Raw genomic sequence first — 14,241 nt, 5'->3', positions numbered from 1 at the left:
CGGGATCGGGCAGTGTTTCGTTCTGCTGTGCATGGGGTCGCTATGAGTCGGAAACGACTCGACGGCACTTAACAACAACAACAACAACAGTCTCTGCAACACCTCCATAAGCCAGCAGAGGCATCCAGCTTGCCAACTAACCTGCAAATGTTGGGTTTGTCAGTCCTTGCAACCACATAGGCCAGTAGAGGTCTTCAGAATGCTGCCTAAACTATGGATGTGGGACTCGCCAACTGGTAGTGTAGTACCCAAGGCATTTGACTGCTAACCAGAGGCTGGTGATTCAAACCCACCAACCACTGGTCGGAAGGAAGGTTGGACAATCTACGTGATACCATCTCGGAAACCCAAGGAGGGGTCGCTATGAGTCAGGTCCGACTCAATGGTACATAACAACAACAAAAAAGATTGTGTAAGTCATTTCCTTAGGGGAAAAAGTACATATGTGTGTGTGTGTGTGTGTGTGTGTATAAAAGAGGAATTTCTAAAGTGAGAGAGACAAAAAGATGACTATAGGAATGGAAATTAAGGCTGTTAGGAATGATTTTTGACAAATAAGTGTGACTTCCTTTCCTATCTCTTCCCAAGATATAAATCCTTTAGGGGGATATTGTGTGTAAAAGAGACTCCCCTTCCTTGAGATGGCTTTTGGTTGAGTAAGTTTTTCTTTTCAGAGGACTGCCCTCTCCATCAACATCCAAAGATAACCATCTGAATAATTTTTTCATCTCCACTTTAGTTTTGCCACCACACTCTGCCAGGGTTAACTACCTAGTGGGGAGACCTATGTTGTACCTTTTTCTGTCCCAACCTTGAAAGAATGTATGTGAAGCTGATGTCATATCACTTGCAATTACTCAAGAGCCATCTCTAAAGTGCTGAAATCAGGAGTGTAAGCTCTGGCCCTAAGAGACAGACCCATGACCTAAATACCTCACCACGTCAGTCGGTAAAGCTGAGCAGACTCAAATCACAATATCTGGGTATGGGTGCCAGGAACCTGCATATTTAATAAACTCCCTGAGTGAGTTTAATTCAGGTAGTATACAGGCCATATTTTGAAAACTACTGATAGACAGCTTTAGCTCATTCCCCACCCGCCTTGGATGTTTGTTGTTTAGAATGCTTTTATTATAAATAAAGACAAAATCCTAGTGTCTTCTGCCCCTTCATGGATTGATTGATTGATTGGCTGTTTGGAAAAAGAATGATTCCTAATTGTGTGGCTGTCCAGTACAGTGCCTTCACAAACTTTCATGTGTATACAACTCATCAGGGACCCTTGCTGAACAGCAGATTCGGATTTAGTAAGTCTGGACCTGGCTGGCCCTGAGATTCTGCATTTCTAACAAGCTCTTTACGATACCACAACTACCAACCTATAGACCACACTTTGAGATCCAAGAGCCTAGTACTATTTGAATTCACTAGAAAACTGCCTATTTTACTTTAAACTGGCTTGTTTAATATATATATATATATTTTTAAAAAATGAAACTCACTGCCATTGAGTTGTGTCCGACTCCTAACAACCCCCATTGGGTTTCTGAGGCTGTATATCTTTACAGAAGTTGATCACCCCATCTTCCTGCCACAGAACAGCTGGTGGGTTTGAACTGCTGACCTACCATTTAGCAGTCAAGTGCCTTATCCACTATAAAATGCAAAGCCTTAACTACACTGAAAGATATTACAAGGGCTTTACACTCTATTTATTCCAAATATAATATTATTTTTTTTTCTCTTGTGAACTACATTTTTGCTTATTAATGTTAATGCAGTATTTTAAGTCTTTAAAATTAGAAACTTCAAAAGAAGGAGTTGGTGAAGTTAACTGCATACATTTTTTTAAGGAGAAAATTCATATATTTACCATAGTCCTCAGGGCGGAGACAAGCTCCAAAGGTGTGGTCTGGGGGAACATTCATTGTTTCTGCAATGCTATCAAAGAAAACAAACCCTTTAGTTAAAAATGCACCACAGGGCATCACTAGATTTTAAAATATGTTTGCCATAAGATTTTAACAGCCTACATTTTCTGCTATAGTCAGACTATGGAGATCAACAAAATGTTCTCCAACAGATCTGTGTGATCTTCCACTTGGATTAACAATGGCTGAATGCATTCACGAGTTTTCAGTAGCCCAGACTTAAAAAGAGAAAAATAAATCAAAACACTTTCAACACTACTGAAGGATGACAAATAGACTTAAACATGTGTGTGTGTGTGTGTGTATGAAAGAGAGAGAAAGAAAAACACAGCAAGTTAAATTTCTGATATCACAGAAATCAATCTTTGCAAATCATTTACCCGCCCCCCTCCTCCAAATGTCCTCTTCATCGTGGAGGGATAATCCATTTTCCTAGAACTCTAAGCTCTATAGCAGCTAATTGAGTTAGACTGATTAACAGCAAATGAATTATCTTCTTATTTAATAGACAGAAGTTAATAGAACTTAAACCAACATTTACCACAAGAATACTTTTTTTAACTCAATGAAACAATTACAAATTTGAAGTTAATCATCAACTTACGGATCTAAAACCCTTCCAAGTTTATGTTGAAACTTTTCTTTGAAATCATCAACTCTCTTGGATACAACCTTAGCTCCTCTTTTCCTGTAAAATTAGAATATTGTTAGGCACTTCTATTAAGTAAAGTATTCCTGGCTGCCAAATATACATGTGGTGAGGAATACCATAATATCATTTGTGCCTTCAAAGAAGAAATCCAGAAAACTAATCCATACAAAAGAAAGTGTATGCTGAAAAGAAAATTTTCTGTGTTCATGTATCTATCATTTCTAGCCTACTTTAAAAAAATAGCTTTTATTAAAGAATAAGGCAAATAGAAAAAAAGCAGTAAATTAGAAAAAAGCAATAGTACTGTAAATCCTATTGCTAAAAGAAAATTAAACATAAAATAGATAAATAACTAAAGATATAAACTGATAACTCATATCTAGTAAGCAAATATATGGAGAAATTATACTACTCTCTAGTAATAAAATAAATATAAGATAAAGTTGTTGTTGTTATGTGCCGTTGAGTTGGCCCCAACTCATAGTGACCCCTCCTTAGATTTCCGAGATGGTATCACTATGGAAGTAGATTGCCCAACCTTCCTTTCGAGGAGTGGCTGGTGGGTTTGAACTTCCAGCCTTCTGGTTAGCAAGAAGCTTCAGACAAGCAAATTTGGGTAGGTACTGACAGCTAGATACATAGATAGATAAAGGCATATCTCATTTTATTAAGCTTCATTTTTTTGTGCTTTGCAAATACTGTGTTTTTTACTAATCAAAGGTTTGTGGCGACCCTGAGTCGAGCAAGTCTATTAGTGCCATTTTTCCAACAGCATGTTCTCACTTTGTGTCTCTGTATTACACTTTGGTAATTCTCACAATATTTCAAACTTTTAAATAATGCTAATGTACATTTGACAGACTGCATGCAGTATAGTGTAAACATAACATTTATATTCATTGGAAACCAAAAAAAAATTATGTGACTCATTTTATTGCTATATTATCTTTATTGTGCTGGCCTGGAACCAAACCGGAATATTTCTGAGGTATACGTGTACATACATACATAGATACACAGAATACCCAATACTGGAAGAAAGTATGGTAAAACACTTGCAGGTTGCTATTACAAATTGTTACAATCCTTTGGGGAATAATTTGGCAATATGAATCAAAAAGCAAAAAAAGAAAAAAAAATCATGCCTTTTTATCATTTGGAGATAATCCACATTCATAATGTGGAAAAGTGTTGTGTATAAAAGTGTTTGTAGACTCATTGACTACAAGGAAAAAGAAAATCATCTAAATATCTAATCATTGGTTCATTAAATTATATCACATACATTCTTGCTTGCATTTTAAAGATTATGAAGGAAGTACATAATATAAAATTATGTTAAGTGAAAAAGCAAGATATAAAATGGTATTCCACTCTTGTTAAACTATGCAAAAATAAATATAGAAAAAAAGATACGAGAAAGAGATACATTAAAATGTTAATGGTTGAAGTAAGGTGATGGGATTATGAGTGATTTTATTTTAATAATTGTAATATAATTTTGTTACTTCTATTACTATGATTAAATGAATAAAATGTCTTTTTAAAACTATAAAATTACAACACTACTATTTAGTAACATTAAAATTAATAAAGTCTCTATTGTTTTGCTAAGAATAAAAACAATGAACATTAGATTCTTAAATCCTATTTGCTTTTAAAATAATTTCCTGTATTATAGAAATATTATCAAGCTGAATAAATTACTGGAGAAGAGTGACACTCTGTGGAGAAACAAAAGATTAAATATAAAGAAATTCATCTTTCATTTTTTTATGTCCCTCCTCTTTGTTAGAAAAGAAAAAAAAGGACAAAGTAAAGTCTGAATAAGGCAATGGCAGTTTATTGGCCATTGTTTGAAAAAACAGTGTCAACAATCTAAAATTAGGCCCAAGGTATATAATTAAGGAACATGCAGGGGTGATAATGGTAAGGACTGTTAAGTCACAGAGCAGCCTCTTTTTAAGATGAAAGGACCTGGATTACACTCCTGAGAGAATCAGAAAGTATTTGAGGGTAGCCATGTATGTTGGAATACTGGTAACTGCAACATCACTGCACAATATCACATTGTTGGTTAACCAACTCAGAAAAAAGTTCTTTATGTGCCAGTGAATACATTCATTCATTCACTCACACGTACACACAACACACACACACATACATACACATTGTCATGCGAGGCTCAAACTGACCCTTCAAACCAAAGGGTCATAAAGATTATATAATTTTACAGAGGATAATGTTGTTGTTGTTGTTATTTGCTGTCGAGTCGGCCCCGACTCATAGCGACCCCTCCTTGGGTTTCCGAGGCAGTATCTCTGGAAGTAGGATTTCCCAACCTTCCTTCCTGAGGAGTGGCTGGTGTGTTTGAACCACCAGCCTTCTGGTTAGCAGTCAATGCCTTAGGCACTATGCTAATATGCTCCTTAAAACTTGAGAATAAACCAAATTATATTAAAATGTTGTTGTTGTTGTTGTTATTGTTGTTATGTGCTGTTGGGTCGTCTCCGACTCATAGCAACCCCTCCTTGGGTTTCCGAGGCAGTATCACTATGGAAGTAGATCACCCAATCTTCCTTCTGAGGAGTGGCTGGTGGATTTGAACCGCCAACCTTCTGGTTAGCAGTCAAATGCCTTAGGCATTACTCCACCAGAGCTCTCTATATTAAAATAGTGCACATAAAATTGGAGTTGGCTAAAACCGAAACAAACATGACTATAAGTTTATAATTGAATTCACACTGACAAATAGAATAGTGAACTTTTATTAGAACCACACAACGAAAGAAATAAAGAATATTCTGCTAATTTATCTAGAATAGTCCAATTAACTTTCAAAACACACACAAAAAAATATGATTAGAAAAATACTGTTGCATAAGCAATGTTCCCTTGATTATTTTAAGGATAGCAGGATATCTGGATTTTTATGAGTAATTTCCTAATGTACAATATAAAATGTTGTTGTTGTTGTTACGTGCCGTCGAGTCAAATCCGAGTCATAGCGACCCCTCCTTGGGTTTCCGAGGAAGTATCACTACGGAAGTAGGATTGCCCAACCTTCCTTCCGAGACAATATAAAATATAACATGGGAAAAAGAGAAAAAAGAAAAAACAACTAAGGGACGTCATTTTAATTTTCTAGGGAAGTTACTGGAGACGTTGTTAGATGCTATAAATCAGTTCCAACTCATAATGACTCTATGTACAACAAAACGAAACACTGCCAGGTCCTGTGCCGCCCTCACAATTGTTCCTACGTTTGAGCCTTTCGTTGCAGCCACTGTGCTGATCCATTTCATTAAAGGTCTTCCTCTTTCTCACTGACCCGCTACTTTTTCAAGCATGATGTCCTTTTCTCTAAGGACCAGTCTCTCCTGATATATGTCCAAAGTATATTAGATGAAATCTCATCATCCTCCCTTTTAAGGAGCATTCTAGTTTTACTACTTCCAAGATAGATTTGTTTGTTTTTCTAACATTCATGGTATATTCAATATTCTTCACCAACACCATAATTCAAATGCATCAATTCTTCTTTGTTTGTTCTTATTCATTGTCCAGCTTTCACATGCATCTGGGTGATTGAAAATACCATGGCTTAGGTCAGGTCCACCTTAGTTCTCAAAGTGATATCTTTTTTAAAAAACACTTCAAAGAGATCTTTTGCAGCAGATTTGCCAATGCAATACACTGTTTGATCTGACTGCTGCTTCCATGGGCATTGATTGGGGATCCAAGTAAAATGAAATCCTAGACAACTTCAATATATTCTCTATTTATCATGATGTTGCTTATTGGTCAAGTTGCAAGGATTTTTGTTTTCTTTATCTTCATAAGTAATCCACAGTGAAGACTGTAGTCTATGATCTTCATTAGTAAGTTCTTCAAGTTACCTTCACTTTTGGTAAGCAAGGTTGTATCATCTGCATATTGCAGGTCATTAATGAATTTTCTTTCAATTCTAATGCCACATTTTCTTCTGCATAAAGTCCATCTTCTCAGATTATTTGTTCAGCATTCAGATTGAATGAGTATGGTGAAAGGGTACAACCCTGACACATACCTTTCCTGATTTAAAACCATTTATTATCCCCTTGTCTGTTCGAATGACAGCCTCTTGGTCTACACACAGGATCCTCATGAGCACAATTAAGTGTTGTGGAATTCCCCTTCTTCACAATTTTATGCATAATTTGTTATCATCCACACAGTGGAATGTCTTTGCACAGTCAATAAAACAGAGGTAAACATCTTACCGTTATTCCTTGCAGTTAGGCAAGATTCATCTGACATTAGCATGATATCCCTCATTCCATGTTCTCTTCTGAATCCATCTTGAATTTCTGGCAGTTTCCTGTCAATGTACTGCTGCAACCATTTTTAATTGTTTCTAGGGAAATTTTCTAGGAAAGCAGTCATATAGATAATGAAGGCATTAAAAAGATCAGTTTGCAGGAGGTAAGTTAGATGCTCAAGTGCCCAAATAACTATTAAATAAAGCTCAATAATAAATGTTAGGTAAATTCTATGTGATGTAATAGACTTTGTAAAGATTTAAAAGCTTATTTTCTTCAAGATACACAAATAGAGTTAATCCTATAGATTTAAAAACACAAAAATATGCTTTATATTTGCTTGGAAAGGCATGGCATGAAGTAACTTTAGAATGATAGCACACACACACACAAAAAAAAAAAAAAAAAAAAAAACCAGCATCATAATTATTGTGGGAATGGAATAGAATGAGGATAAGGGGAAGACATTTTACTGTATGCCTTTATCTATTCATTTTATGTTTTAACTACATCAATATACTACACCTTTAAAAATAAAATTTAAAAATCAACTTTTTTTTAAAGTCCACATGTGACATATCTAACACTTGTTCCAGGACACAATATAATTAAACTTACATTTGTAGTTCATGGAGCCAATATAAAGTTTTTGCCATGGTTCGTCCATCATTAAAATGTGGTGTTGGGACTCCATACATATTAAACCTATTGAAATTTGATGAGTTATACTTTCTGTTCTTTGCTTCTCCTGTAATAAAGAAGAAAGAAAAAAAAAAAAAAAGACGTCTGATTTAAGGAACACAAACAGCTCTATCTTGCAAGAAGCACATCATGTTATCACTGACATTGAAAATGTGGGTCAGAAAAAGAATGAATATGTAAAAGAATGGGGAATCACACAAATTTGGCTAGTCATGACAGACCCATTCCCCATATGAGTTGAATCATGCATAGGATCCTGCACACAAGAGTTCCTTACTTTACAACTGGGAAACTAAGTAGGGAAATGATGTAAGAGAAGATATTAATGAGGAGAAGTACAGGCCACTGTTACAGAAATCTTGACATTCAGGAGGTGCGTTGCAATGCTCTGGAAGTCCAGCAGTCCTTTCCTATGCTAAGATTGAGACAGTGGACTTTTGTAGTTTCTCTTACTGAGATTAGGTGAGATCATCAGAACACTGCAACCTTCATACTTCAATGTAATCAGCAATCTCATACCAGAAACATTCAAGCAGTGATTTAGGGCTGAGAGCCTAACAGAGAGGTCTTTATATTTAAGCTCTGACCCTGAGTTGTTTTTTTTTTTTTTTCTTTTCAAATCATACTGTGATGTTTGTTTCTCATTTCTAAATAAAAAAGAAGGTAGGACTGTAACTAGAGAACAGCTGAGACAGTAAGAAATGGAGACAAGATCTCCAGCCTAATTAGTAACACAAATATTGAAAATAAAAACAATAATGAGAAATCATAATTTACTTCACAGTTAAGCAAGAATAAAGAAGATGGGCAAAATTCAGTACAGAGAGGGTGTGGGAAAATGGAAATTCATATACACTCTGTGTGCAAGGAAAGCACTTGGCTGCTAATTGAACCAACTGGCTGCTCCATGGGACAAAGATGTTGTACTCTACTTCCATAAAGAGCGAAGACAAGGAAACCCTAAGGGGAAGTTCTACTCTGTCCTATGGAGTTGCTATAAATTGAACTTGACTCCACAGCAATGGGATTGAGGCTGACAGTTTGGCTCTAAGAGTGAAAATTTCATTTGATCAGAAGCCTTGGAATGTATTCTAAAGAAATAACAGATCACATTCACAGTGACACATAAACAATATGTACTTTGTAATAGGGTAAAATATAATAAAATATTGAGAAGAAGACATAACTGTGTGTATGTGTGCATGGTAGGTGCTGTTGAGTTTATTTCAATTCATAATGACCCCATACTATAAAGTAGAACTGACCCGTAGGATTTCTCAGGCTATAATCTTTCCAGAGGCAGATTGCCAGGTCTTTCTCCTGCACAGCAGCTATGTGGGTTTAAACAGCCATAAGATTAGCAGTCAAGCACTTAAACTTTTATGCCACCAGAGCTCCTTGATAATATATCTGTTGACTTCTGGCAAGATGGTGGAATAGGCAGACAAGCTACACAGACCCTCTATAACAAAGAAACAAGAAACCAATTGAAACAGATACAAAAGATAATCCTGGAACTCTGAGTTTTGAAGAGAAGAATGAAGAAGTGGATTAAATACTAACTAGTGGAAGAACCTGAATGAAAACAGTGAATAAGGAGATAAATGGATCTGTGGACTGTTGGCTGTCCTGGTGGCATGGACAATTTGAATATTTACAATTGGTGTGCTGATCTGGGCAGCAAACTGAGAAACAGCTATGCTTGCCAAGAACTATGTGGTCTACTGCACTGGAGACTGATTAGAAAGGAAAATAGCAATAATAATAATAATAAGACAAACAGAACTTTGGACTGTTGGCTATTCTGAGGGTACAGTCATTTTGAATATTTGCAAGTGGCATTCTGATCCAAGCAGCAACCTAAGAATAGGCCATGCTTGCCAAAAACAGCCCACACAACTGCACTGGAGGCTTAAGAATAGACAGCAACCACAGTCAAACAGCCCAACCATATCTGCAATTGCTTTAGTCCCACCCATCAGATGAGAACCACCACTTGCTTCTGCACCAATTGATCAAGGATAGATAGCACCCAATACCAACCCAACCCACCCTCAACTGCTTTTCAAAGCTACCACAGACCTATGCAAATACTCTCATCATCTATTAGATACACCAGCAGATGGGTGCTGAATATCTAAGTGCTGCCAAACTAGCAACTATAGCAATAATAGAAATACAACAACAACAATAAACTTGACCATCCAAGTCCACACAAAGAAGAAAGATAAAGTAGCACAAACAAGGGAGAAGAATACAAACCCAGAAAACATCCCCGAGGAAGAAGCAGTATTGGAACTACCTGATAAGGAATTCAAAAGAATTATAATTACGTACCTTCAATGGACTGAGAGATTGATCAAATAAAACCCTGAAAAAAATAAGGAAAAGACAGACAAAACTCTAGAACAATTTAGGGAAACAGTACAAGAACAAACTGACAAATGAAAAATTACAAACCATACAAAAACATCAAATAGAAATCCCAAAGATTAATAATAAGATTTCTGAAATAGGTAACATATTGAATGGGCAAAGGAGTAGAATCAAATCAATGGATGACAGAATTAGTGAGATAGAAGACAAATAACTATTTTGTTAAGAGATCAATAAGAAAAATGATCAAAACAAAATAAAGACAGTCTAAGATTCATGTGGGATACCATCAAGAGGAATAACTTATGTGTGATCAGAATTCCAGAACAGGAAGAATCACATAAAACCACAGAGAAAATTCTCAAAAATTTGTTGGAAGAGAATTTCCCTAATATGAAAGATGAGAAGATGTCTAATCCATAACTACAATGAACCCCAAAAAGGATAGACCCCAAAAGAAAATCCCAAGATATAATCAAACTCACCAAAAAAAAGAAAAAGAAAAAAATCCTGAAAGCAGCATGGGAAATGCAAAAATGCTACCTACAAAAGGCAATCAATAAGGCTAAGCTCTGATTTCTTGGCAGAAAGAAACAAATCACCAATCAAGAATTATATACCCAGCAAAACTGTCCCCCAAATATGATGGTAAAATTAGGACATATCAAAATAAACAGAAATTAAGGGAATTTATTAAAACCAGACTGACCATGCAAGAGATGATAAAGGGAATCCTTTGGACAGCAACAGCAGACAACAACTAATTATTAACACACATGATAACATAACCCAGAAACAACCCAGTTATGGAAGTATCTAAAGTAAAAAAGACTTACAAAACTGTAAACAGGGAACTAGAGACATCAATCGTAAATTAGGAAAACTACATAGCAAAAAGTGGGAATAAATAGCACAGGTATAGAACTTCCAAATGGTGAGGAAATCAAGACAATGGAGAGACAGAACACACTATTCTAAACTTGGGAAGAAAACTATAAATCACAGGGTAACTAAAAGAAAATGAATAAACCTTTACATCAAAATAAAAAAGAGGACAAGCACAAATATTTAGTAAATACTACAACAACAGAAATGAATGACATGATAGCACAATTCACAAAATTAGCTCAGTGCAGAAAATTATATGGAACAAAGAAATCAACAACACCACAATAAATAAATAGGAAAATGACAGCAATAAATTCATACTTGTCAATAAATACTCTGAATGTAAATAGATTAAATGAACCACTCAAGAGATGGAGAGTTGCAGACTGGATAAGGAAACATAACCCATTAATATGCTGTCTACAAAAGACTCACTTTAGACACAAAGACAAAAATAAACTAAAAATCAAAGGCTGGAGAAAGATGTAACAAGCAAATGGCAATCCAAAAAGACCAGGAGTGGCAACAATAATTTCTGATAAAATAGACTGTAAGACAAAAACCACCATAAGAGACAAGGAAGGACATTGTATAATGATTAAAGGATCAGTTGAATAAGAGGACATAACAGTAATAAATATCTATGCACCCAGTGAAAAAGCTCCAAAATACATAAATCAGACTTCCATGGAAATTAAAAGACAAATAGATGACTCCACAATAATGAAAAGAAAAAACCACTGCCATCGAGTCAATTCTGATTCATAGTGACCTCCATTGGGTTTCTGAGGTGGTAAATCTTTATGGAAGTAGATTGCCCCATCCTTCCACAGAGTGGCTGGTGGGTTTGAATTGCCAACCTTCTGGTTAGCAGTCAACTGCTTTAGGCACAGCATCACCAGAGCTCCTTCCACAGTAAAAGTAGAAGACTTTAATACACCACTTTCAATCAAAGAACAACTGGAAAGAAACTCAACAAAGACACAGAAGAACTAAATACAATCAACCAACTTGACCTTATAGACATCTACAGAGCACTTCATCCAATAGCAACACACTATACATTCTTTTAAAATGCACATGGAACGTTCTCCAGGATAGACCATATGTTAGGCCATAAAGCAAGCCTCAATGAATTTACAAACATTGAAATATTGCAAAGCATCTTCTCATTCACAATAAAATAAAATTAGAAATCAAAAATAGGAAGATCAATGGAAAAAGAACAAACACATGAAAACTGAATTACACTCTCCTTAAAAACTATAAGTTAACAGAAGAAATAGAAACAGAAAATTAAAAATTTCCTTGAATCCAAAGAGAATGAAAACACAACATTCCAAAATCATTGGGACACAGCAAAAGCAGTGACCAGAGGGAAATTTATAGCAATAAATGCAGACATCAAAAAAGAAGAAAGAACAAAAATCAACACCTTAACCCAACATCACCAAGTATTATAAAAAGAGCAACAATAAAAAGCCTATAGCCACCAGAAGAAAGGAAATAATAAAGATTTGAGCAGAAATGAATGAAACAGAAAATAGACAATAGAAAAAAGATGAATAAAACTAGAACTTTGTTCTTTGAAATGATTAATAAAATCTACAAACCACTGGCAAACTTGACAAAGGAAAAGAAGAAGAAGATAAAAATAACACAAATAAAAAATGAAGTGAACAATATTACTTCACAACCAACCAAAATAATAATGATAATATCAGGATACTATGAAGAACAGTACTCCAACAAATTTGTAAACCTGGAAGAAATAGATAGATTTCTAGAAATGCACTGCTTACCTAAACTAACATGTCAGAGGTAGAAAATCTGAACAGACTTATAACAAAAGAAGAAATTGAACAGATCTTTAAAAAATTACCAACAGAAAAAAAGTCCTGACCCAGACAGTTTCACTAGAAAATTCCACTAATCATTCAGAGACAAGATGACACCAACCCTACTCAAACTATTCTAGAACACAGAAAAGGATGGAATCCTCCCAAATTCATTATATGAAACAAGCATGACTCTGATCCTACAGCCAAGCAAAGACACCACTAAAACGGAAAACTACAAAGCAATATCCCTCATGAATATAAATGCCAAAGTCTTCAACAAATCCTAGCCCATAGACTCCAACAATATATCAAAAAATAATAATACATCATGACCAAGTAGGATTCATACCAGGTATGCAAGGATGGTTCCACATTAGAAAAACAATTATTGTAATCCATCACATAATAAAGAAAAGTACCAGATGATGATCTCAATCAATGCAGAACAGGTATTTGATAAAATCCAACACCCATTCCTTATAAAAACTCTCAAAAAATAGAAATGGGGGGGAAGGAATCACCTCTCTCTTGTAGTGCACACATTAGTTCCATCTAGCATCTTAGTGTCTGAAAAACTAGGTGCAGTAGTTTGAAATGGGGATTCTAGTGCTCTGAACAGCTCATTAAGTTAGAGTACACCAAACTCAGGGGAGTAGGATTAGAAAGGAGAAAGGGGCAATGCAATTACCTGGAGGGAAAAAAAATAAAAACAGGTGTATCTGCCTGCAGTGTAGTAGATTACATAGTGTGGCCATAAGTCTTTGTAAATTCCATGGTGGAATTGCCATGAGCAACTGAGAAGCTCATGATTGCTAAAGTTATCCACCTGGGGTATTTCTGTTGAACCAGTATGAAGCAATCTTCTGGGAAGTTTGCTCTCTCTCAGGTGTATAGAATTCTGATGTTGGGATTAGTTAGTGTCCATTCTGCCAGGCTCAAAAGGAGCAATTCTAGAGGCACAAGTTTCTCTGACTCCTGGCTGAAAAAGACATGCTGCTGAGAGAAACATGAGAGACAAATGCTGCTGAGAGACCTCAAGAGACACACACCACTGAGAGAGACTGTCAGCTTAGAGATGGTGGGCTGCAAGAGACTCAGTGCATTTCTGAACATGAGTTGGAGCCTGCTGCTTCCCTAATAAACCTCATAATCTGTGAGTTTTGTGTGGCCACTGCAGCAAATTATCAAACTCAGTAAAGAGGTGGTGTGTGTTGCGGGAGGAACAGTTGGTGTCAGGTTAGTGAAAGGGCTGGAGGGAGGTGGCATGTCTGGCCTCACAGGGGTAGGCCTTGGGCTACTGATGTTGATTTTGTCTTCCTCTTGTGGGGTTAGAAGAGGTCAGAAGATGCGGCCTCCCTGCCTCTTTAGCACTGTCTTGTGGAGCGTCAACCAGCAGGCAAGAAAGGGTATCAGAAATCTCCCTGGGGCAGTGGAGAGAACACACTGCACCAGAGAATGTGCAACCACTCCACAGACCTACCTTCAGCACCTGCTTTTATTGGTAAACTTGGAACCACTGGGAGGGAGCAGAGATCCCTCTGGCTCCAGTA

The 14,241-nt window shown here is 36.2% G+C and overlaps 1 protein-coding gene across 1 annotated transcript in view; it reads right to left on the bottom strand.

Moving 5' to 3' along the window:
- Positions 1-14,241, bottom strand: part of EFHB (EF-hand domain family member B) — a 120,930-nt gene that overhangs the window by 34,661 nt on the left and 72,028 nt on the right. The window contains 3 exon segments of the mRNA XM_042780319.1: positions 1,874-1,941; positions 2,536-2,619; positions 7,503-7,632. Coding sequence (XP_042636253.1) covers positions 1,874-1,941; positions 2,536-2,619; positions 7,503-7,632 — 282 coding nt within the window.

Source organism: Orycteropus afer, unplaced genomic scaffold (assembly GCF_000298275.1).
Source record: "Orycteropus afer afer isolate SDZICR_OR568_19922 unplaced genomic scaffold, OryAfe1.0 scaffold00003, whole genome shotgun sequence".
In the NCBI taxonomy this organism is placed as follows: domain Eukaryota; kingdom Metazoa; phylum Chordata; class Mammalia; order Tubulidentata; family Orycteropodidae; genus Orycteropus; species Orycteropus afer.
The sequence above is the reverse complement of the archived record's forward strand: the minus strand, read 5'-3'. Positions and strand labels throughout refer to the sequence as shown.